The sequence below is a fragment of the Dromaius novaehollandiae genome, chromosome 27 (assembly GCF_036370855.1).
Source record: "Dromaius novaehollandiae isolate bDroNov1 chromosome 27, bDroNov1.hap1, whole genome shotgun sequence".
In the NCBI taxonomy this organism is placed as follows: Eukaryota; Metazoa; Chordata; class Aves; order Casuariiformes; family Dromaiidae; genus Dromaius; species Dromaius novaehollandiae.
Genome location: NC_088124.1, coordinates 5,032,796 through 5,056,610, shown reverse-complemented (window position 1 = coordinate 5,056,610; position 23,815 = coordinate 5,032,796). Strand labels below are relative to the sequence as shown.

The following is a 23,815-nucleotide window of genomic DNA, read 5'->3' as shown; positions in this document are numbered from 1 at the left end:
AATGCTGTTGGACTCAGGTTACATCAATTGGGTCCAAAGCAGGCAATGAACTTGTGAATGAACAGGATAGCAAAAGAGCCTTTGGAGCAGAAGCTGTCCTGACTGGTGCTGTGCTGTTGCTGCTTTGCAAACCGTTCAAAGCAGCTCTGTGCTCTGCAACTGTGGTATCAAGTACAAAAGATGATTCTTTCTTTTCCTCTGTGCAGACATCATAATTCCTGAGAATGGGGAACCTGTTAGTTCCAAGGACATAAAGTGTTGTATTAAACAAATCCAGGAACTGATTATTTCCCAATTAAACCAAGCAGTTGCCAACAAGTTAATTAGTTCAGTGGACTATCTGCGAGAGAGCTTTGTAGGGACGCTGGAGAGATGTCTGAAGAGCCTGGAGGAGTCTTGGGATGTTTCGGTACATACTGCAAGGAGTTTGGAGAAGTCAAAGGATGCTTCTGTACACATCACAAGCAATTATCTCAAACAGGTATGGTGGCTCAAATAGCTGTCTAGACTATTATTAATTGTTGCTATCTTGATGCAACAAGGGCAGGAGGAAACTGGGATGCCCAGTGAAATCAGAGGAATGCAACAACTCTGAAGTACCTGTGGGTCTGATGTCGTTAAGGGAGATGCTAATATTTGGAAACATTAGTCTTATTCCTAGCTTGTCACTTGAAGACCTGTTGCTTGTCGTTCCTAAATCTGCATAAAATAATCAAATTACAGCCCAGAAACACCTATGAGTTTAATAAAATAGATAAACTGAATCAGGTGAATCATGGAGTATTTTGTATGGTGTCCTTTGCTCATTAGCAGAGGCAAGATGTGTCTAGCAAATTTTATAGCAACCGATTTGTGGGGTTCCCATACTCATCTTTTCCCTGCTTTCCAGATACTAAATGCAGCCTATCATGTTGAAGTCACTTTTCACTCTGGCTCAACGGTAACCAGGATGCTGTGGGAACAGATCAAACAGGTATGGGCATCTTTATCACTTGCTTTTAGTAGGGGTCATTGTACAGTGTGATATTTTTGGAACAAGGGATAGTGTGAATACTCATTGCTGCCCTCTAAACTCTGGCTCTGGGCATGTGCGTTGGGCAGTTGTAGCTTCCTCACTCAGCACTGTGGCTGTGTAACTTATAGTTGGGAACGCTGAAGTATTTAATTTAAAGCAAATATTTGTTTAGTGTGTGTTTTCCCCCACCCCTTCTCTCCTGAGACAGCAAAAGCATAGAGATCAGTATTTTGAAGCTGTTCTGCCTGTGTTTTGGAGAATTCTGATTTTTCGTAATGTAGTTTGATCCAGATCTCTTCACTGTACTGCCTTCAGAGGAAACCAGGTTTCCTCAGGTCTCTGTCATAACTTTCTGGCTCTTAAAGCATTCAACTTCCTGAAGTTTCTGCTGTAAGAGGTGTTGATGACCTTTACTGCCTTCAACCTCTTGATATTCCTTCCAAACTGTATCAAGAGCTTTGTATGGATGACTGAGGAATGTGTTTTTTTCCCAAATAGATGCACTATGGACTGAGTGGTAACAAACCATCAGATCCCTCCTTCAGCCTGGGGGAAGGATCCAGACTGGGTGTGCAGCAGGGTTTTTGAGGCTTCTAATAAACAGTGGGGAAAGGCATCTTGGTTGTCCAGCGGTTTAAGGGAAATGGTGCATACTGACACCTACATGCAGGATCTCTGCACCTGACAGTGTGTCTGGGAAAAGGTGCTTCACTGTAGCTCTCCTCAGTTTAGGATATTCTCTCTTCCTGAGTCTCTGATTTACTGTTTATGCTGCCTGTTCTTTCAGCCTAAGAGCTGGGAGCAGCCTGTACCATTCTGAGGGTAGCTTTGCTGCAGTTCTAAACTGTCTTCCTTAATCTTAACTTGTGCAGGTGGTGTTTATCCCACTGCAGTGCCAGATGCATCTGCAGCATCGTTAGGTAACAGCCCCTTCCTCGAGACAGAACCAGCCCTCAGTCTGCACTGCAACAGTGAGGTTTTCCAGGTCATGGCTGTGTAACCACTTGTGGTCTTGGTCACAAACACAAAAGGATGTTTAGTATGTAGGAATGAATTGTGTGGATATTCAGGAGAATTGGATGTCTTTAAATATTTTGTGTGTGTACAACAATGTTGTGATCAACAGCTCTAAAACAGTACTTCAAGGTTATTATTTAATCAAATTCTGCAAGGAGATGAATATGTATTATTACAGCAAAGTGTCTAAGGAGTCTGAAGTGATTGACCCTTTGCTTTTTTTGTGCTAGCGCCTTAATTCTCTTCCCTGTTTTGCTAGATAATCCAGCGGATTACGTGGGTCAGCCCACCTGCCATCACCAGTGACTGGAAAAGGAAAGTTGCTCAAGATGCTATTGAGAGCCTCAGTGCTTCCAAGTTAGCCAAGAGCATTTGCAGCCAATTCCGGACCAGGCTAAACAGTTCCCATGAGGCTTTTGCAGCTTCTCTACGACAGGTGAGTGCTGTAAAGAAGAAAATTGTATTTTGTACTTTACCACTCTTAAACTCTGAGTTTTTCTTAATGGCAGAGATAGCTAAAAGAGCAGTCCATGCAGTTAGTGCTGCTCACTGCAGGTAAAAGTGGAAGAGCTGATGTGAGTGCCCTAATACAAAATTCAGTTTTAAAACTGGGGATGATTAAGCAGGATCTCTGCTCAGTTGTGCAAAGACACTGAACTCCCTAGCGCTGTGGACTTAGACCAGGCAGGATGACCATGTATATATGTGGTTTTGTTTTTTTTTTTTTTTTCTTCCCTAGTTAGAAGATGGCCATTCTGGCAGGCTGGAGAGAACGGAAGACCTGTGGCTGAAGGTGCGGAAAGATCACGCTCCTCGGCTAGCACGTCTCTCGCTGGAGAGCAGGTCCCTCCAGGATGTGCTCTTACATGGTGAGCATTGTGCTTGATGTTCTCTGGAGTATCTTCTCTGTCCTCCTTTGGAAGAACTCAGTGTGAAGGGGAAGGAAGGGGTTTGCTTTGCAGTAAACTACTTCAGTGAGTCTCCATTTGACCCATACTGAGTATCTTGAATTGTGCAGCTGCTGGCCCATGAAAAGGAACAGGCTGCCAGCCTGATAGTGTGCCTCTCGTAATAGGAAGGAAGATGTTTCAACTTCTGACTAAATGGATGTTGTGCCTTACAGGCAAGCCAAAGTTGGGCCGTGAGCTGGGCCGAGGACAGTATGGCGTGGTGTATCTGTGTGACAGCTGGGGAGGGCATTTCCCATGTGCACTGAAATCTGTTGTTCCTCCAGATGAGAAACACTGGAATGACCTTGCACTTGAGTTTCACTATATGAGGTGTGTATTGTAAGTGCTTTTCTCACTCCACATGGATTTGCTTAACTTCATTGCTGCCATCAAATGCTATTTGTGTTTGCAGAAGCAAAATTTTGCTCAGCATAGTTCTACTCTGCACTCAGTGAGTTGGCTTAACCAAATGCTGAGCTGCCATTTCTAGGAAAGGCAAGACTGCTTGCCAGTGCCATTGCAAAAATGTAGCAGATGGGTAGGTAGGCAAGGTCTTTCTTGCCTTAATCTGATTCCCCTTTTACATACCATTCAAATACTTGATATTTTGCAGAATAAATTAGAATTAGTAGCAAGCAGCTCGTCATCCCCTGATTTTTGTGTTGATTTGTCTCTCATTTTCCAATCTGACTTTATCCTCTTAGAATTCACAAAAGAAAATGATGGGTCTACAACGCAGAAAATCTAACTTGTCTTGAATAAATGGTTGCAAGTGCTGCAGTACAGATGGCTGAAATACTGCAATATTTCTTTTGCACTGTAACCTTTAATAAGCTCTTTTATTAAACTGAATTTAGTTGGATCCAATTACAATATATTCATATGGTCTCCAGAACTGTGGTGTGGAGTTTTTCTACTATATGGCATGTGGTTAGGACTGGAATAGGTGTGTCTTAGTATTGTTGTACTAATGTGGCAGTTATTGGACAGTTTTTTCTTTTACAAGGTTAGGCCTGGCCTGGGGTGGAGGGAAGGATATAAAAATGACTTTTTTTTTTTTTTTTTCCTGTGCTGAACTTTCTCTAGGTCTCTACAGACACATGAGCGGCTAGTACATCTCCATGGTTCTGTAATAGATTATGGCTATGGAGGAGGTTCCAGCATTGCTGTCCTATTGATAATGGAACGGTTGCACAGAGACCTCTATACAGGACTAAAGGTAACACGAATCTTAATATTAAAAAAAAAAAAAGCCTGTATATCTATGTCCAGATATAAAATGAAGCTAGGCTATGCTGAGGAAGTGTGAGATGTTGTGGTAGTGCTCTCAGCCGTATCCCTGTTCTGAAGGGGAAAAATCCGTACATTGAATGCAGGTATGTTTTTTGCTATAGTGCAGGTTTGTTTTCTGTAGTGCTTCAGTGCTGCGTGTAAACTAGCCTGTATTGGCTCAAGGGTGGGTGTCCCTTGGTTAACTCGTGGGCTGGAACAATTTGGATCACTGCATTGTTGGAAGTCATGTGGCTCTGCTGTTGACTTTCCTGTCCACCTACTCCTTATGGTGTCACCAAACCGTTAGGCCTGTTTACTTCAGTGGAACCTTTTTGAAATGTGCTGTGGCTACAGCAGCATATTTACTACTCTCCAGAGGTAGTGAACAGACTACCAGTTCCTGATCCAGCAAAACTAATGCATTAGGAAAGTAATAAGAGCAGCTCCTGCTGAGTCTCTCTGTTGCCTAGTAACTTTCTGGAAGGATGGTTTTGCAAGAGTTAAAAGAATTGCTTCGTTTTCAGTGTTTGGCAAAGAAGGGTAAGGAAATCCCTTAGATAAAAGTAATTTCCACTTGTAGGATTAAATCTGTGTTTATTTACTCTTCAGGCTGGGCTAGAATTAGAAACACGATTACAGATTGCCTTGGATGTGGTTGAAGGAATCCGTTATCTTCACAGTCAGGGACTTGTGCACCGGGATATCAAACTTAAAAATGTCTTGGTAAGGAAAACTTTTGTATCTGGCTAATTCTGAAGTCTAATCAGGACTTTTTAGTGGGAAGGAGAAACATGATGAAGTGAAGTAATAGCTTTCTTCATATGGAAACTTTCACTTGTGATGTGTTAGCAGCAGTTCTCCTTAGCATTCGGTGGTATTTACAAAAAATAGCCTTGCAGTGAGGCTTCCCTAGCTCAACTTCAGACAGAAATCCTAGGGGGAAGGGAGCAGTTGAGTGACTTCTCTTGAAGGTAGCTTGAGCTACAAGTAGGATTTCCAGTTCCTAGTTCTATTAAACTAAACCACACCCTCTCTGTAGAAGACAAGTAAAGACCTGTCTTGTTACTGAGCCTAACTGGTGAAGTGTCCAAGTAGCAGCGAAGTTATCAGAGAAGCTTTTTTAAGAACAGGTGCTGAGCCCTTCAAACATGAACTATGTTTTAAACCTTAATATTAAAAAGCAATAATGAAACTGAAAAGTATGATTATCAACTGTCTGTGTATGAATGATCCTACAGCTTGACAAAAAGAATCGAGGCAAAATCACTGACTTGGGGTTCTGTAAACCGGAAGCCATGATGTCTGGCAGTATTGTGGGCACACCCATTCACATGGCTCCTGAGCTCTTTACAGGTACGCTTGTTGATTGATCCCTTACCATCTCACTCTGGCTTCAATTTTGAAGGCCGTTACTTTGAACTAATATTTCAATTTGTTTACGAAGGGAAAAATAAATTCAGAAGACTACCTGATTACAGTGCATGTTTATATTGTTCTTCCTATATTTTATGTCTCATATCTTTACTCACTTGTAAGAGAAGTGAACTGTGGGACTTGTAAGCTTTGCTGAAATAACTAATATTCTTGAGTAATTGGAAAGTTTAAATTATTATTAGAAAGCTGAAAGTACAGGGCCTTCATGGGCAAATACTTCAGAAAGAGTTGTCTTTTTTTCTATCAATTCCAAGTGAGGAATTTTGGAGCTGTTACAAACCTGTACACCATGTTTCATGTTTAGAGACATAACCAGCCAGAAGCATTGAACATTTCTCCTATGCAAGCATCTTACAGTAGCGCTCAGAGGTCCATACAGTATTTAACATAGTCCTGTTGGACTATTTGAGATGGTGTCCCTGTTTTGACAAGGTTGTGATCAAATTGCAGCAAACACGTTTGTGTTTAATTTAGAAAATATTATGCAGGTGATTCTCACTACTAAAAGGAAATACTCATTACTAGCATGTTAGACCTTGATCTTACAAAGAGGTAAACAATGGCTTAACCTTTATGCACTTACTGGGCTTACTTATTTCTTGGATTCAGTGGGAGAATTTGCTATAGACCAGTAATTGCCAAACTTTTTTGAAATGTACCTGGCCTCCTGGACCAGCAGGGGTCCATGAATCTCAATTTGGGAACCATTGATACAAAGTGAAGTGTGTAAATCCTCTGAGAATTGAAGTTCTTAACTTTATCCCTCCACCTTTGGCAGTAATTCCTGATATGTTGCTAGGCTCCAGACAAGCCTTACCTTCTGGCAATGAAGTTGAGGTTTTAGTTTGAGGACTTAGTATGCTGAAATTAGCCTTCAGACTGCTCAATTTCTAGTGATGCTGAAAATGTTTGCCATGCTAATCAAATATATTTATTTGCCACAGGAAAGTACGATAACTCAGTGGATGTTTATGCATTTGGTATTCTGTTTTGGTACATTTGTTCGGGACATGTAAAGTTACCAGAAGCGTTTGAGAGATGTGCGAGCAAAGACCACCTTTGGAACAATGTTAGAAGAGGTACATTGAACTCTATTGGGTGATACTATGTGCTTGATTAAAACTTGAGAGCAGATAAGGAAGTGAGTTTTTTATCCTCTTTTAATTGAAAGGTAAAAAATTGTATTTTGCATTTTTCAACTAATTGTCTAAAGATTAATGTTGATCTAGTTAAACTTGGACATACTCTGAAAACCTAACTAAAACTGTCAGGGATGCAAAATAGCTTTCAGTTAACCACCTCCTTCCTGGAGTGTTGTAGGAACTGTGCTAATGCAACACTTAAACCATCTAAAGTTATACAATGCCTATGATGTAAATCGTTGTAGAACCAGTCAGCTATGGCATGATCCTCTAAAGAATGCTTAATCCCTTGCAATTTCTGGAGACCATAGGGATCTTTACGTTCAAGTGCTTAATATGCAGCATGCTGGGGAAGCTGTCTTTGATGGGCTGGATGTGGAGTAGAAAAGAGTGATAGTTACTTCCTGTTTTCTGAAAAATAAAGCTATTTTATGCCTAAGTAGTTTTAGTGCAGTCCTGTGTTTTGTGATAACTTAATCCTTCATGCTGCATCGTGGTATCAGAATGCTTTACTACTTTGACCTAAGTTCCTGTCCATATAATCTCTCCCCTTCTCATGTGAAAAAGATTAACCCAGATGAGTGAGTCTTGTATTTGGTCAGAAGGCCTACACTCATTACTTGTTCTCATGTTGAACTTGCTCCCAAATGCACCCTCCTGAAGGGTGAGGGTGGGAGGGGATAGGGTTTTCAGGGTGCTTGTTTTGCCTTTTAAATAGGGGAGGGAGGGTATACTCATTTTTGGTAGTTGCAAAGAGGAGGCGCCAGTCAAACTGTTAGCTATCCTCTGGAAGTTTGCATGATTGACTTCAGCAATGCAGATTTCTAATAGCCTTCAAAGACACTTTACAGTGTTGCTGTAATATGAGCTTTTATTGATGGCATGAGACCCCAGACAGTCGTTGGTCACTTCAGTCTGCACCAAAGTAACAAACATAAGACTAAGTTTCTATCCTATTCGAGGTGTGTTGATGTTAACAAGGTCCCTCTCCATTTCCCAGGAGTTCGCCCAGAGCGTCTTCCAGTGTTTGATGAGGAATGCTGGCAGCTGATGGAAGCTTGCTGGGATGGAGACTCCTCCCAGCGCCCTCTCTTGGGGATTGTTCAACCTATGCTGCAGGGGATCATGGACAGGCTCTGCAAGTCAAGCTCTGAGCACCCAAATAAAGGGTTGGATGACTCTACTTGAAAAGGAAGCACAGAAGAATTTAATTGTGAGAGAATTCTGAACCCCGAACTCTGCAGATGGCTTCTTCAGATGTAGCTCTTTGTGGCTAACATGAGTGGGACAGGTAATAGCAACCCAAAGATTGCTCATAGAGGTGAGACCCCAGGGACGTTCCATCTTGAGTAGCAGGCAGGGAAGTCTCCCCTGGTATACCCCATTGATGCTAGTTACCCTGCTGCAGCTTTTATTAGAGTTGAGCAAATAAGATAGAAAATCCATGCCCTTGGACTGAAAGGGATTTTTGCCAATCCCACAAACTCCAATCAAAGAAAAGCATCTTGTGTTTCAGGTAGCATCTGAGTTGCCAGGAGTTGATCCTGACAGTCTTTACTCAGTGGTTGAAACAAAAGCTCTCTTCCCATTAACTGGCGGTCCTGGGTGGCCTTCAGTCCACACACAGCTATCCCAATCACTTATAGATTGGCACCAGTTATAGTGCAGTGGGAGAGGAAAGAGAAAGCAGAGGCCTTAGGCTAGAAGGGGTTAGAGAATAGGAGTGTCTATTTGTATTAGCTTCTTGCAACACTCAAAATGTTTACATTGACAGGAGCAAAGCTTCCATGTTTTACCTAAGGGGGAATTATCCACTGTTCCATTGCAGTGAAAATACCCTGAGTTATAAGCTATTTAGCTCTTATGTATCCTTCACCTCTCACTTCTGTAAACAAGCTCTTTTCTGGTAATTCTGCTTCATAATAGTTGCTAGAAGTCTGACCAAACTTGACCTTTACTACAGTATTCTGGTAAAACGGTAAGACTGCTCAGAGATTGCACTGTAATACAGAAACATAAAGTCATTACCATGGGGAAAAAGCCAATTAATTTTAATTAAATCTGGTTTTCGAATTAGTTGTAAAGGCAATGACAATTTTAAATTGTGCTAACTATTGACAGACAGTTTTAAAAATAAGGTTTCTTCAGTTTTTTTTTAAAGTCACATGCTTGGTGAGAGCATACTTGAGGGAAAACAGGCCATTCTTCAGTAGCTGTGTATTGTGGCTGTGTCTGTTCATCCAGTTGCTTCACTTTGGGATCTCTATTTTGGTTGCATTGAAAAGAATAAAAATAGGGGTGGGAGGGAGGCAAATCCTTTCCTAAGGAAGGCATAGGTTGGGATGCTCCTGGTGCCCTTATGAAGAGGGCTCCTTCTGAAAACACCCTTGCCCCTTGTCTTTTGCATTTCTGGGGCAAGGTTGATCTTAATGTAACATACCAATGGGGTGGAGGTTGAAATAGAAAATGCACCTTGTTTAATACATGAGGAAATACTGAGTTGGCAAGTTTCTCCCTGGGTTTGCTGCTCCTCCCAGCTGTGGGGGATGGGCAGGAAAGCTAGCATGCTGTGTCCAAAATTGTGCAGGCATGTGGAATTACTGCACCTTGCTGCTGGAATTTATTGGCTGGTGCACAGCAAAATTACAACCAATAGTCTGCCTGTTGAACAGCTTGAACAAAGGAAAGGGATAAATAACCCTGCAGTGTTAGCTTAGCTTAAATCTTCCTTTCTTTGTGCAATAAACTGAATGCTTTTAAAAAAACAAACCCTTTTTTATTTACCTGCACATGTGGGCATTTTTCTGGCCTGTGATGGCATTAACAGTATAGTTGTATACAGATAGTAGCGTCTCCAACTACTCCAGCTGAAAGTGCAGCAACTGCAAACCACATGCACAGAAGAACGAATACTTTTCCAAAGTAGAATTGTTAGGTGTTTCACTGCCTTGGTGTGTACATTCATGCCACCAATGATATTAACAGTATTAACTCTTGTTACTGTGTGTGGTGGCTATGAACCTTATTTAAAACTGGGAGAGTCAAGGTCAGTCTCTTGCAATTAACAGTTTGTGTAAATAATGTGTATGAATAAAATTTAAATCTCTGTATATGCAATTCCAGAAATGTCTTGTATAGCTTTTCCTGTGTAGCTATTTCCAGACACTTATCTGGTGCCTTTTTAATGTTGTATGTAGCTACCTTGATGTCTTTCTGTTTGGTTTGTCTTTTTGCATGTGCAGCATCTTAGACCTCCAGGTTTTCCCCAGCTTAGTACAGCTACTTCTCTGCATTTTTTTTTTTCTGTTGGGTATAAAGTCTTTCTGACTAGACTTGTTTTGAGAGATTTCACGCTCCCTGTTTATCTTTAAAACTAGTGGGGGTTCTTCCTCATTAGAGCAAGGAAAACAAGGTGAATAAATTATAACTTTATTAAAAGATTCCACAAACTGTAACCACAGACATCTGTATGGAGTTATATGGCAAGATTGTAAAGCATAACTCATATGTTAACCTTGTGCAGTTGGACTGAGTAGCTATTCTTTGTTGAAATGAGGCTACTTTTGTAACCTTAATCTACTGAAGATGTTTATTACAGTACACTTTAATATTAGGTTTTTAAGAAGGTACCCATATCTTATGCATTATACAGCTTACCAAGTGTAATCAGGTACTGGACTAGCTTCTGTTGTGTAAGGACACACATCAGCGAGTGCTGTTACAGTAGTGTCATGTATTATCACTTAAACAGCACAAGCTAAATCACTTTTGCTGAGGCTGACTTCTGTGAACACTGACAAATAAATCCTCTCCCCCCTCCCTTCCTGTAGACCCATCCCTTTGGAAGATGCCTGGGTGGAGTTCAGGCCTACAATGATTTGAAAAAAGCTTTGTTTACAAAGGTTCCTGTGAGGTTTACATGCTGCCACTGCTCAAGTGGCTGTAGCTGGTGCTTTGATAGAAGAGTCTCTAGATGATGCATAGGAAGCAGAAGATACAGCTGCAAGGTTAAATTATAGACTTGAAAGGTGCTAGTAAGTTACTGTGCAGTTGGGATTTATCCCCTGTCCAGCTTTAAGCCAGCCACTCCTCTGCTATACCCTTTCCTTGCAAACACTACATTTAGCATTTTACCCAGCTTGTCTCACTCTCTAAATCCAGTGATGATAAATTGTGAGGATGCCAAAGCTCTCCAGACTGTGCCGTACTGTTGTTGCTCACTGTATCTTGCTGCCAAATGAGAAGTGTATCTGGACCTGCAGGACACTTTGAATGGGCGGGCTGGAGGACCAAATGCTTACCTGAATTCAGAGGATTTTATTAATTACACTAAATGGCTTGCTCATCTTCTGCCTGGAAAGCAGACATCAAGGTTACCTGTAAGGGGGGCTGGAGGGTGGTTGGCTCTTCCCTTCTATCCCCCCCCAGGAGCTGGCAAAGACCCTTGTGCCGTTGCAGTGCCAGCACAGGGCGGGCAGCTGCTCCTACAGCCAACCGCATTCTTCGGTCCTGCTAATTTTAGCTTAAAGAAGTTGCACAAAGTAACTTTTTGTAGGTAGTGCTGCCCCTTTTCAGGGGAAAACAGAAGTGTATCTATGTTACCCCCCCCCCCCCCCCCAAGGGTCTTAAAGTAGCACTAGTGTTCAGCCCTGCGTGCTTTTCGCAGGGGTGCCCTTGGCCTGGTGCCCGAGCTGCGGGGAACCTCCAGGGTCTGGGGAAGGGGGCAGGCAGGCGCGGGCCCCGTGCAGCCCCTGTAACGCCGCTGGGGTTCTGTATCGCTGCTTCGTGTGTTATTTTAAAGGACTAATGTGTATTTACGGTGTCATAGGAAAATGTAACGAACTTACCAAGCGCGTAGGAAGAAAAAAAAAAAAAGTGCAATAACGAGAATGACCGAATAAACCGATTTTGTATGTGGACGAGTGGTAGCGCTCACTTCCCGCCGGCGTCCCGTGTAACGTGTGCTTCTCAGAGACGCGCCTGCGAGCTAAGGCTCCCTCCGGGGCCCGGTCCGCCGCGCCGCGCAGTAACGTGGCCGTTAACGGCGGGTGGGCGGCGCCGGCCGGACCGGTCCGGTCCCGCCCCGCCGCCCCCGCCCGTCTCCTGGCAACGGCGCCCGCCCGCGCGCTGCCCGGAACCTCGCTCGCGCCGCCGTAGCTTCCGCCCGGCGCCCTCCCCGCCGCGCACGCGCGGGGGCTGCCCGCCGCGCTGCCTGCTCCGCGCCGCCGCGGCCGCCGCTCGCCGCCCGCCCAGCCGCCGCGCTGAGGGAGCAGCGGCGCCGTGTCGGGCCGCGCCGGGCGCCGCCGGGCCGCGGGGCTGGCGGGAGGGTGGCGGGAGGCTCGTCAGGCAAACGCCGGGGCGGCCTGGCGCGGGGGGGCGGAGGCCCCCGGCGGGGTCCTTAGCCAGCGGGGACGCAGCGAGCGGGACGGCGGCCGCGATGAACCTGGAGCTGCTCGGTGGGTCGCGGCCGGGGGCGGCCTGGGCCGGGGGGGCGCGGCCGGGGCCTGGCGGCAGCCCGCAGCTCCCGGGGCGGGGAAGGGGCGCGGGCGGCGGGCCGGGAGCGGGCGCCGAGCCGGCCGGGCTGGGGGCGGGCCGGGCTGGGGCGGTGCGGTGCGGAGCGGTGCGGTGCGGAGCGGAGCGCGCCTGGCTCAAGCGCTGTCTTTGCGTTTCGTTGCAGAGTCCTTCGGCCAGAACTACCCCGAGGTAAACGCGCCTGCCGCGGGGGCTGCCCCGGCCCCGCCGGCTGGGAGGGAGGGAGGGAGGTGGGTGGTGTCCCCTGACAGCCCCCCCGGCTCTGGTCCCCGCAGGAGGCCGATGGCACCTTGGACTGCATCAGCATGGCCCTGACGTGCACCTTCAACCGCTGGGGCACCCTGCTCGCCGTGGGCTGCAACGATGGGCGCATCGTCATCTGGGACTTCCTGACGAGGGGCATAGCCAAAATCATCAGTGCGCACATCCACCCTGTCTGCTCCTTGTGGTGAGGAATGACCCCCTTCCCCTCACCCCCCCAAAAAGACAACTCAAGGTTTTAGTCATAATGTACAATGCTTCATATGAAAGATTTTCTCTGATTTTGGTTAGAAGCTGCCCGTGTGTGTTTGCTGAGGGTCAGAGGCTGTGATATCCAACAAGCAAGTTAAGGGATACTCAGCTGCATTTTAGGATCGTGCTGTTGCTCAATTATGTTTTAGGCCTCTTTTAAGAGAGTTGGAAAAACAATATGCTTAATAAGTTTTGGGAGGTTGGAGCTCAAAGGAGTTTCTTCTCTGGCTAACAGATTTTTAGCTGAACCTGGTAATTTGGTCTGATAATTTGTTTAAACTCTCTATTGATTGCGTACGTTTTGGCACTTAAGAAAAAATTTTTTACTTCAGTTGCCTCTTGTCTCTGTAGCTGGAGTCGAGATGGTCACAAGTTGGTGAGTGCTTCAACCGATAACATTGTATCGCAGTGGGATGTTCTCTCTGGAGACTGCGACCAGAGGTTTCGATTTCCTTCGCCTATCTTGAAAGTTCAGTACCACCCTCGAGACCAGTAAGTTCTGTGAAAGAACAGTTAAGTGCTCTCTTTTTGGTATAATTAAGGATTATACGATATTTTTATTGCAGTTTTTGCAAAATGATTTTTTTTAACGCAATAGATGCTTTCAGTTTACCAGCTTTCTGTGATTAGAGCCCTAGCTAGTTTTGTTGTGACTCTTTTTATTATGAAAGCAGGAAAAGATGAGAGTAAACAAAAGGATGGTTCTTAAAAACACGTATTTAAATGTCTTGTTGAGTTTACAAGTTATTGTATAAACACGGAAAAGCTTCCAGAAAAAGAAAGAAAATGAAAGTAGACACCAGCTTAATGTCATTTTGTAATAAAAACATGGAAGACCTGAGAATGTAAGAATACAGGGGTATTCTTATATTTCTCAAGAGTAGTAGAGAAAGAAAAAGAAACTGTTGGAATCTTGTTCAGCTGCAATACCACCTGCTTAAATAAACTTTCAATAGATCAAAATCATAAGGCAACAAATAAAGCTTGTGTAAAGCTCAGTTTTCAGAAGTCTTCAGCATTGTAATCCCTAGTCTTTTCAGAATTTTTCTGCTTTGAAATGTGAAACAAAGGAGAAACTAGTAACTTTTGGTGGGGTTTTTTTGCCTTCAGAAACAGGGTTTTGGTTTGTCCCATGAAGTCTGCGCCAGTGATGCTAACGCTGTCTGACTCCAAACATGTTGTTCTACCTGTGGATGATGATTCTGATCTCAATGTTGTGGCCTCCTTTGACAGACGAGGGGAATACATTTATACAGGCAACGCCAAGGGGAAGGTGAGACTTAGACTGAGCAGGTGATGCTGGATGGAATAGCTGGGGTTACTTTTTGTTAGTAGTGGATTTTTTCTTTTCCTCAAGATGATTGACATTTTTAGGTTACATGCTTTGTTTTAATATAAAAATAAGACTTCCTGAATGCTTCTTGAATAATTGATATTGTGTAGATAGGATCTTTCTGAATAAAGTATCTCATTTTATCTTTCAAGATCTGTAGCTTATAATTCTTGGTGTGAGTTAGGTCTTTGTGTTGCTGCTATGTTTGATCGCACTTGTTGGGTCCTTTTCCAGTGCACATAAGTGTACATGTGGTAAAGTACTTTGAAAGGACAGTTTTGTCAGAGGGGTTCGGAACAATATGTATCTGCTAATTTAAGCCATGATCTGTCAAAAAGCAGTCCTGTGTATTTCACTGGCGGTCATAAGATGACAGAACTGCTCGTATGAGTTTCTAGAAGCAGAAACTATAGTTGCAGAATCCCAACTATTCTGGTTTAGGTCGCTCAGGCTGCTGTTGGCACAGTTAGTAGCTGATGTGCAAGGTACTAAAAGGGGAATGAATCATAACAAAGATACTGATTGCCTTCTCTTTCCTTAATCTGCAGATCTTGGTCTTAAAAACAGATACTCAGGATCTTGTTGCTTCCTTCAGAGTGACAACTGGAACCAGCAACACCACAGCTATTAAATCAATAGAATTTGCTCGGAAAGGAAGGTGAGTTTCCTCATCTGTCAAGTGGTCTCCAAAGACAAATTGAAAACTACAGAGTGGATTGATAAAGTATAGAAAGCTTAAAAAAATCCCTCAATTCTTTAACAGAATGTATTTTGATTTTTTTCTAATTTCATAGACTTTTAATGCAATGAATGTTCTCTGCCCTTCTTCCTACAGCTGCTTTTTAATAAACACAGCTGACCGTATAATCAGAGTGTATGATGGGCGTGAAATTCTAACCTGTGGACGAGATGGAGAGCCTGAACCAATGCAGAAGCTGCAGGATTTAGTTAATAGGTAAGAGGTGCCAAAACGATTGGTCAGCCTGACTTGAAAAGGTGAGATATATGCACTCTGCCCTATTGGGAGCTTTTGGACGAAGACTGGTTCAGTATCTCCTTCAGTGTAGTGGAGGAATGTTTTCATTTGAAACCTGTGTCACAACTTAATTTGAAGCTCAAATATTATTTGTGGATGGAGGCCAGAAAATATCGATCTGAGGAACAATCCTGTTCTGTAGTCCTCCATTCTCCGTGTTGTGAAGTTATTTAACTAGCTGCTTTGAACTATGAATTTCTTTGCATGCAGGACACCGTGGAAGAAGTGCTGTTTCTCTGGGGATGGTGAATATATAGTGGCAGGTTCAGCACGACAGCATGCCCTATACATTTGGGAAAAAAGTATTGGAAACCTAGTGAAAATCCTCCATGGGACCAGAGGAGAGCTCCTTTTGGATGTAGCAGTAAGAACATTGACCACTATTATTATGTTTCTTGTTATTTATAAACTAAGTTTTCCTAATTCCATTTACAAATTAAGCTCTTCCTCTTTTTCTCTTTCAAATAAACCCAGTGGCATCCTGTCCGACCGATCATAGCATCTATTTCCAGTGGTGTTGTGTCAATATGGGCTCAGAATCAAGTGGTAAGTGTTATAGATCTCTTCCTTAAGAGGCTTACCCAGTGGTCTCCATCCAAGTAGACTGAATTATGGCGTATTGAAATCCTTTAGGATTATTCTTATTAAATACCAATTCATCAAGTTCTTTAGGTTCACCTGCCTGACTTTGAAATATGTTTGTCATCCTGTTGAATGTGAGGAGGGTACTCATGCTTCAGCTGCTGAAGCTAGTCAGGCTTTGCAGATAGCTTTTAATATCATCATAGAAATATTTTGTGTGTGAGTGGTGTCCTTCTGAATGTGCTGTTTAAATACAGGAAATCTGAGTGAATGAGCCAAAGATGAATTAGTTTAACACAGAGCTTTGATTTTAGGGGTAATGAGGACATAACACTGTAGTGTTTGAGTATTACAATGTTCTGTTTGTGGTAGGAACTAACTTGTGCACTTCCTAATTTGCAATGTGACTGTGGACCTGAAAGAGACTTGACGTTTTTGTGAGCTTGCATGTGACTTGGAAGATTTAGATGCGGAATGAGACACTGATTGCATAAGGTCCTCACTGTGGCTCTGTTCCTTTGCATAAGGTAAAATTACTCTTGAATTTGTGGTTTAGGAAAACTGGAGTGCCTTTGCACCTGACTTCAAAGAGCTGGATGAAAATGTAGAGTATGAAGAGAGGGAGTCAGAGTTTGACATTGAAGATGAAGATAAGAGTGAACCAGAACAGACAGGTAAAGCATAAACTGTGTTACAAAGGTGTGGCTGGCTAGAAATTCCGTTTTTATCAAGTAATTATAGTCCAAATATGTGGCTATAATAAAAACTAAAACTAACGATTGTGGTAATATTTAAGGCTGGTAGATTGCAAAACAGCAGTGGATGACTGAGGATGTATGAAATACTGCAATTCATATGATTTTTACCAATTGACATCCAACAATTGTTTAAAAATGACTCCCCTTTCTAGTATGTATTTAAGCAGTAGACTTAACATTGCCATATGGGCTTGCTCTCAAGGGAAATAATGCTGAATTTGAATCAGTAGCAGCACAATTTGGCCACTTGGTGGTGCCAAAAAATTATGCACTGTGAAAGGCTATAGCTAAGCCAAAGAAAGGAGAATTGTTCCCAGCATACCATAGACCGCTCTCTCTTTTCCCTACTGTCTTTAATTTTCTGTTTCCCTGATTCTCAGGTGCTGATGCTGCAGAAGATGAAGAAGTGGATGTAACTAGTGTAGATCCCATTGCTGCCTTCTGTAGCAGGTGAAAGAATGTCTTTTGTTTAAGAAAAGAATATGAAATGTATCATTAAGATTGTGTTTCTAATATATTGTAACAACCTTGTACCTGGTTTTTGTGTGTTCTTCAGGTAGTGAAGGGAAGGAATTACTTGTATAAAAAGCCATTTTTGGAGGCTAAGGTGTGTCTCTATGTCCAAAGATCACTGTTTCACTACCTTAGTTGCTGCATAAACATAGTGTAGGTTTCAGTTTCTAGTCTGGGGGAAGAGGATAAGAGAAGAGCCTCTGATAAGAGACCCGTCCTTTTGTTCTTCCTTTCTTATTCTCTGTGTATCTCTGAGAAACTTCCAACAGTGTTTTCATTTTCTTTCTCTGTCCCAGAATCTCGTTAGTCACCATCGGTCTTACACAGGATAACATTTGGCAGCCTGACCATGACACTCCTGTGAGATGTGGCATGCTCTACTGCTAAGCATTACAAATTCTTATCTTCACGTCATTTTTACTTTCCTTCCTAATCCCTTTGGTTATATGGTCAATATTCATACAGGGTTCTCAGGCTGCAGACTGCTTTGGTCAGTTATGTAGCATGGATGTGACAGCAGCCTTCAGAGACAGGTCTTGGTTTATAGATATGAAGGAAGAAGATACTAAAGACCCTAGTTTTAAATGAAGGCATATTTTTTTTCTTTGTAGTGATGAAGAACTGGAGGACTCAAAGGCTTTGCTTTACTTGCCCATTGCTCCTGAAGTGGAAGATCCGGAAGAAAACCCCTATGGTCCTCCACCTGATGCTGTTCAGAGTTCTTTAACTGATGAGGGAATAGGTTCTGAGAAGAAAAGGCAATCCTCTTCTGATGGTCCTCAGGCACCAAAGAAGAAGCCCAAAACCACCAACATTGAACTACAAGGAGTACCTAATGACGGTGAGTAGAAGCTGCCACTGTACTAATGCCTGTTCTGCTCATGGGATGATTTTTAGCTTTGCCTAGTCTGAAGGCCAGGAGTTCAGAAGATCACTCCTTAATTTTCTTCTTTCTGTGAGGGTATTTCTTACAGTAGTCATCAGTGGTCACCAGCACTTTGCTGTGTTTTTTTTGTTTTGTTTTGGGTTTTTTTGACACTTTGCAAGCTCGGAATGAATAAAGGCCTCCTGCAATTGTAATTTGTAATGTTATTTGTCTTTAATTTGGCAGCCTTTTTTTTTTTTTTTTAATTTAAATAGAAAAACCTTGTTCAATACATTACTTTCTGCTGTCCCTGGAATATGAAAATACTAGAACCTAGACTTGTATTAGTGGAAATAATGTATTGTATACATTATTAGCAGTTTAAGACCATTCTGTTAGAGCTTCAGAAGTAGAAGCAAATGTAGCAAAAGAAATCCCTTCTGATCTTTACCACTGGGTTTTGTCTGGAAGTTGGCAAAGACAACAAAATCTGCTGTCTCTCATGTAAGAAGCCCTTTCTGCAGTCTGCATTAATTTTTGTCTTTTGGGGATTCGGATGTTTACTCTGGGCTTGGCTGAGCCATCTCCGACATAGCCTCTTTTGTCTTTGTTCCCATTTCAGGGACTTGGTGCTGGACAAGTGATCGGGGAATTTTTGTCTAATTTCTAGAAACCAAACGGACAGCTGCTGTGCGACAGTATTTATTTTAACAATTACCATCCTGTAACTTGAAGTGATTTAAGTATAAAAGTGGGATGATAACTAAATGAGAAGTAGCCATTCTGTTGGATGCTCCAAGGACCGTAACTGCTGGTATAAGTATCCTAAAGGATATCCTAAAGGATAACTCACTTTGGTAACGTTGTCTCTCCACAGAAGTCCATCCGCTGCTGGGTGTGAAGGGAGATGGTAAATCCAAGAAGAAGCAAGCAGGCAGGCCTAAAGGATCAAAAGGTAAAGACAAAGATTCTCCATTTAAACCGAAACTCTACAAAGGGGACAGAGGTGCTTTACCTCTGGAAGGAGCAGCGAAGGGTAAAGTGCAGGCGGAGCTGGGACAGCCGTTGGCAGGTAAGGACCCAGTGTGAGCGTCGTTGGCTTGCTTGGTGGCCTTGCTTTGTACAGACCCTGACTTAATCTAGTCATAGCGTTTTATCTTCCCAAATGGCACTTGCTCACTAAATGTTTAGCTGCTGTCAAGGATAGGCAAAATTTTACTTTTTTTTAAGTGGAAGTGCTTTTAATATTTTTTCATAAAGGTAATGTTAATGCATGTGTCGTTGCATATAAAGAGATTGAGCATTACTTCAAAAGCAAAAACTTTTTGATAATTTTAATCTTTTTGATAATTTCTGTCAACTCTTAAGTTCTCAATAGTGTGCAGTTTTTCTGGGTAGAGTTCAACAAGAAAAATAAAAATAGCAAAGGATTCTGAAGCTAAAAATGACATTTGATGCCATCATTAATACTGAGTAGTATGATAAGGAGCAGAAAAGTTCTGTAAGCAGAACTAGAAAACGGAGGAGGCCTTTGTGGTTTTGAGGGATAGAAGTACTGCCCATCGACTTAGAGGAGCTTTTATTTTTCCTGTTCTCTGAGTCTCTTTTGAATGAGCCAATCAAAGTTCTCTTTTTCTCTCAACGAATTGGAGTATTGTTTGTTTTAAAGGTCTCCTGCCAAAATACATACCTGCAACTTTCCACTAGGCAAAGCCTGCTGTCTTTTAAAGGACTGTAAAGAAGATTGAGCGCTTCTAATGGTCTGTTTGATTAAACAGACCCAGAGATAAAATTCAGGATCTGAATTTTCATTTCTAGCTGTGCAGCAGTGTCAGTTAAATTCCAGAGAGTGCAGTTCCTATAAATGAAGTTGGGTTTTGGTGGTCCTTTCTACGTTTTTCTGGTCATGTTTTGTTGGTCGTGCTATTTCAAGATTATTTGAGTCATCTGTTTTGGGGTCCAAAATGAAAATTTCAAAGGAAGATTGGCTCTCAGCTGATAACAAGTGTTTCCCACATCTCTCATTTGCTACCTGAGCTTGTTATTTGGAAAAAGTTTGTTCAAGCGTGGTAAAGGAAATACGTTTGGATAAAACAATGTGGACTCCTCTTTTTCTTTTATGTTGTAGAAAAGAGCTCGGGATTGATATATAAACAATTTCAAAGGCATGATGTAATTAATATATCAAATTTTGCATTTCCTTGAACTCAGCAGCTGCTGCTGTGGATTTTAGGCTGTACAGAATTCATTTCCCCTCTGCCCCCACCTTCCTTCCCTCACTGCTGGTCCTCTGTTACCCACCTTGCTCATTGTCCTTCCTGCTCTGCTCCTGTTATGTTGCTTGTACTGCAATTGATAATTTGCATAAAGAGGGGATGTGATAAAAGAAACTTGTCTACACAGGGCAAAAAGTGGTGATTATTTTTTTGGGGCTTCCATTTAATCCTTTGACATATTACATCCTGCAGAATTCAGAAATTAAGCAGATACTAGTTAAAAACATCTTCAAACCTTGTTCCAAGCCCAGGGGGTGTTGATTATTTCTGATGTCAGATTTGTCAGACAGGGTAATTCTCTTTGATTTCTCAAATATAATTATGGAGCATCCAGTATGTTTTAAAGTAACAACATAATAGTAACAAATGTCTGGATCCTAAAGATGCTCAGATGTCTTTGCTGGCTTCTGTTATGCATCCTGACTGCCCTATTGTGTCCTGTTGGATGAACAGGACTGGTTTGAAGACCACATGAGCGTAACTGTTAGTTTTGTCAGCAGGCCTGTTAATTGCTTTCTTTTATCACTTACAGTGTGGCTTCCAAAAACAAATTTCAGTGATTATTTGCTTTTATGAAAAACTGGACATTTCAACTTCTGTTTAGGCAGCAGTGTAAGCAGTCTATTTTCACATCAGTGGTTTTAATAGCAAGTATTTTTGTTCATTTTTTTCACTGTGTAATTTTATTATCAACTTGTTTCACTAATTTGCTTGATCTGATTTGCTTTGTAGATAGATCTCTGTAACTTCTTCTTGAAGCTTGTAATCACTATTGCATCCGTCTCTTCTGTAGAGCTGTAGGAAAAATATTAATCCCATTTCCTCTGGCATACTTCAAATGAAGCAATATTCAAGACAGACTCTTTTCTTGTCTTTTTTGCACATCCTTGTAAAGTCCTATTTGGGAGGCTTTTGTGGGTGTTTTTGTTTGTAATGATCCCATGCATTTATAGTGATGTTGTCCAACTTGCTGTTGGACTATGGAATTTGGTGACTATGGAATTTAACTTGTTAACTGCTGCTGAGCTTGGGATGTGCATATCTGTGCCAGTGGAATTAGTTTCATTTTTTGGACAGTGTGAAATGGAAATTCATTTTTTTATGTGAACAAATGGATTGGGTTTAAACCCAAGTTCCCGGTTTGCTTTACTGATCTATTGGAGAGGGCAGAGCTCTCTTAATTTTTTTTTTTAATCTTTGATGCCTGTAAGAACTTAAGATTATTTTTCCATAACAATGTTCTGTAGCTTGATTGAGCTATAGACAGATAATAAATATTGTTATGCTGCACTTCTGTCTCTCAGTAGGATCCATTACTGTGCTCCCTTCTACAGTACTGTTGACTTCAGAGGACCTAATAAGTCCTAATAGCTCAGAGTTTCTCAGCTACCTTGTCTGCGCCTGTACTGGAGATCTTAATTTGTCTTAGTATCTTGTTGATTATATCTTGCTCTGAAAAGAATGGCTTTATCTGGAAAATCTCGTTCTCTTTCATTTTTTTTCCTGGAAATTCTACCATATTTGGTAGTCTCTGGTTGCTGGTGACATCTGTTCATGAGTTTGATTTATTTTTCACCTGTCTTTGATCTCTTTAGCAGGTGGTGCAATCTCAGAATTGTTATGAAGACACTCTTCTTTATCTTCCTGTATTCTTTCCTATATTGGCACCATAATGTGGAAAATAGATGGAAGTGCTCAGTCAGAATGGACTGACTTTAATACAGCAGCCTGATTGTTCATGGATTCAGGGAGTGACTGTTATAAGAAATGAATTATAGAAGAGGAAACGGCCTTCATTCCTTAACTGCCTCTTCATCGAACAGTGTAAGATGCTGGCTCTCAGGTCATGTGATTTGCAAAGAGACTAATTGGACTGCCTTCACGTTGACATGTATAACTCTTTCTAAAGTGAGCTGGTACCCAACACTGCCACTCCAGAGCTTCTCAACCATTGTCTTTTAAGTACTTTTTGTTCCTGGATGGAAGAATACGCAAAGTGTGTGTTTTTATTCCTGATGCTGTATGATTGTGTATCCTCCAAACTTCCCTTTCTTTGCTGTTAATTTTCATTTCAGTGACTTGTAATTCTGCTCCTATACCAGCTGCATTACCTTATCAGCCTTTCTGTTAGCTCAGCGTGATGTCTTCTGTGCTGACATGCCTAGTGAAACGCTGCTGCTGACTGTGCCAGGTTTGGTTTCATCTCAAGTGGATAAAGATCTAATATGAAGAATCAGGACACCCTCTGAAGTCTAAAAAGAATGAATCTTCATATTGTGAATATTCTAGACATGAAGGATGACTCTGCTTGTGGGAAAATGAACAAGAGAAAGTAGCTCTAGATAAAAGACTCAAAGTTTATATAGACTGTCTTCTAGACAATAATATGAAAGGCTGTGCTGGCACTTTCTTTCTGTCCTTGCAGGTGTTTTTATTCTGTCTCTTTCCTATTATGTGCCCTATTAGGGAGAACTGGTTTCCTCCTTAGCTGATGTATGCTGGCAGTTAGAGAAGAAACAGAGCCAATATTTCTCCCAATCCAAACGGTAGTTTTCCAGTTTCCCGTCCAAGACTTAAAAAAGATGATGAGAATAACAACCTGAGTGTAAAGCAACATACACATCTTGAATTTTTAAAATGCTCATTTTTCTTTTTACGCTTGTGGATCAAGAATAGAAGAAAGATGACTGCTAACGGCTTATTCCCAACAATGCTTTGACCTTTTGTTCCTCAATTACCTGTGTAATGTTTTCCTTCTAGAAATGGAAAGAGACAATTTCTCTATCCCGTACCTACAGACCCACACTTCTGTACTAGACCAACAGGCTATTAAAAGAAGGTTTCTTTTCTTAATGCCCCTTGATTTGTAGAGGTTTTTATAGTTCCTAAGCAATTACTTTCAATTTTTCCCCAGACATAATTATATAGATTATCACTATGTATTTAATTTTTCAAAATATCCTGCAGCAGACATTAAAAGCCAAGGAGAAGAGTCATAAAGATATTTATTAATTTGCAGTTGTACATATGCAGTAGTTGCATGAGATTTAAACATGGAAAGAGAGGAGACATTTTAAATCAGAACTTTTTTTTTTTTTAAAAAAAGGTATTTTCATTTATGGCTTTGATACAGTGGCCTGCTTCATTTGATGAAATTAATTCCTTTGGTGTATGTTATTAGTCTTCCTTGTTCTTTTTGCTTCTAGGACAACTCACATCTTTGTGGAACACTGTTATGTCAAATCCATCCATTTGTGGTGTGTCTGAGCCCAATCCAAGCTTTAAAGATGCACAGGCAATGGTTCTCGAGATTCTTTTACAGCATACAATTTGCCACAGGCTCCAGCTTTCACTTCTGTTAAAACTTCTCTGTACAGTGTATATGTCCTTGGTTTATTTCCTTCCATCTTTTATTTTATTTTTTGACATCTGTAGTTTTGTACAATATTTGTCAGATACTGGCTTGTTGGTAGCATATAGCAGTGATGTTAGTTTTTGTGCTTGTAAATAAAGAGGTATGTTTTATTTCCTAAAGTTGATGGGTAAGTCTTGGCTTTTCCATGCTTCAGTGGTGGTT

The 23,815-nt window shown here is 41.8% G+C and overlaps 2 protein-coding genes across 5 annotated transcripts in view; both read left to right on the top strand.

Moving 5' to 3' along the window:
• The window catches only part of DSTYK (dual serine/threonine and tyrosine protein kinase), a 29,403-nt gene extending 17,654 nt beyond the window's left edge, over window positions 1-11,749 (top strand). Inside the window, exons 4-13 of the mRNA XM_026111838.2 lie at window positions 207-481; window positions 890-973; window positions 2,292-2,468; window positions 2,772-2,901; window positions 3,156-3,312; window positions 4,069-4,201; window positions 4,864-4,977; window positions 5,493-5,607; window positions 6,633-6,767; window positions 7,831-11,749. Coding sequence (XP_025967623.2) covers window positions 207-481; window positions 890-973; window positions 2,292-2,468; window positions 2,772-2,901; window positions 3,156-3,312; window positions 4,069-4,201; window positions 4,864-4,977; window positions 5,493-5,607; window positions 6,633-6,767; window positions 7,831-8,018 — 1,508 coding nt within the window. The 3' untranslated portion in view covers window positions 8,019-11,749. The remainder of the gene's footprint in view (window positions 1-206; window positions 482-889; window positions 974-2,291; window positions 2,469-2,771; window positions 2,902-3,155; window positions 3,313-4,068; window positions 4,202-4,863; window positions 4,978-5,492; window positions 5,608-6,632; window positions 6,768-7,830) is intronic.
• A 431-nt stretch (window positions 11,750-12,180) lies between these two features.
• On the top strand, window positions 12,181-23,772 carry RBBP5 (RB binding protein 5, histone lysine methyltransferase complex subunit). Of its 4 annotated transcripts, XM_064497931.1 has the most exons (15): window positions 12,181-12,286; window positions 12,508-12,533; window positions 12,638-12,810; window positions 13,227-13,367; window positions 13,986-14,148; window positions 14,757-14,866; window positions 15,044-15,163; window positions 15,455-15,608; window positions 15,719-15,790; window positions 16,383-16,500; window positions 16,965-17,034; window positions 17,709-17,938; window positions 18,840-19,034; window positions 20,771-20,850; window positions 21,837-23,772. In XM_064497931.1, exons 1-14 carry the CDS (start codon window positions 12,268-12,270, stop codon window positions 20,812-20,814), a joined length of 1,635 nt encoding a protein of 544 aa, XP_064354001.1. In that variant the 5' UTR covers window positions 12,181-12,267; the 3' UTR covers window positions 20,815-20,850; window positions 21,837-23,772. The 4 variants fall into 4 exon arrangements, with proteins under 4 accessions (XP_064354001.1, XP_064354003.1, XP_064354004.1 ...); XM_064497933.1 differs by lacking the exon at window positions 20,771-20,850; XM_064497934.1 differs by lacking the exon at window positions 20,771-20,850 and having other exon boundaries at window positions 12,182-12,286; window positions 18,840-18,917; window positions 21,834-23,772.
• Window positions 23,773-23,815: the final 43 nt, after the last annotated feature.

Bases quoted from the DNA above. Each gene is read 5' to 3' on its own strand.
- RBBP5 (XM_064497931.1), top strand. The intron at 13,368-13,985 runs GTAAGTTCTGTG...TTTTGCCTTCAG, and splicing joins CAGTACCACCCTCGAGACCA to AAACAGGGTTTTGGTTTGTC. The intron at 14,867-15,043 runs GTGAGTTTCCTC...TTCTTCCTACAG, and splicing joins GAATTTGCTCGGAAAGGAAG to CTGCTTTTTAATAAACACAG.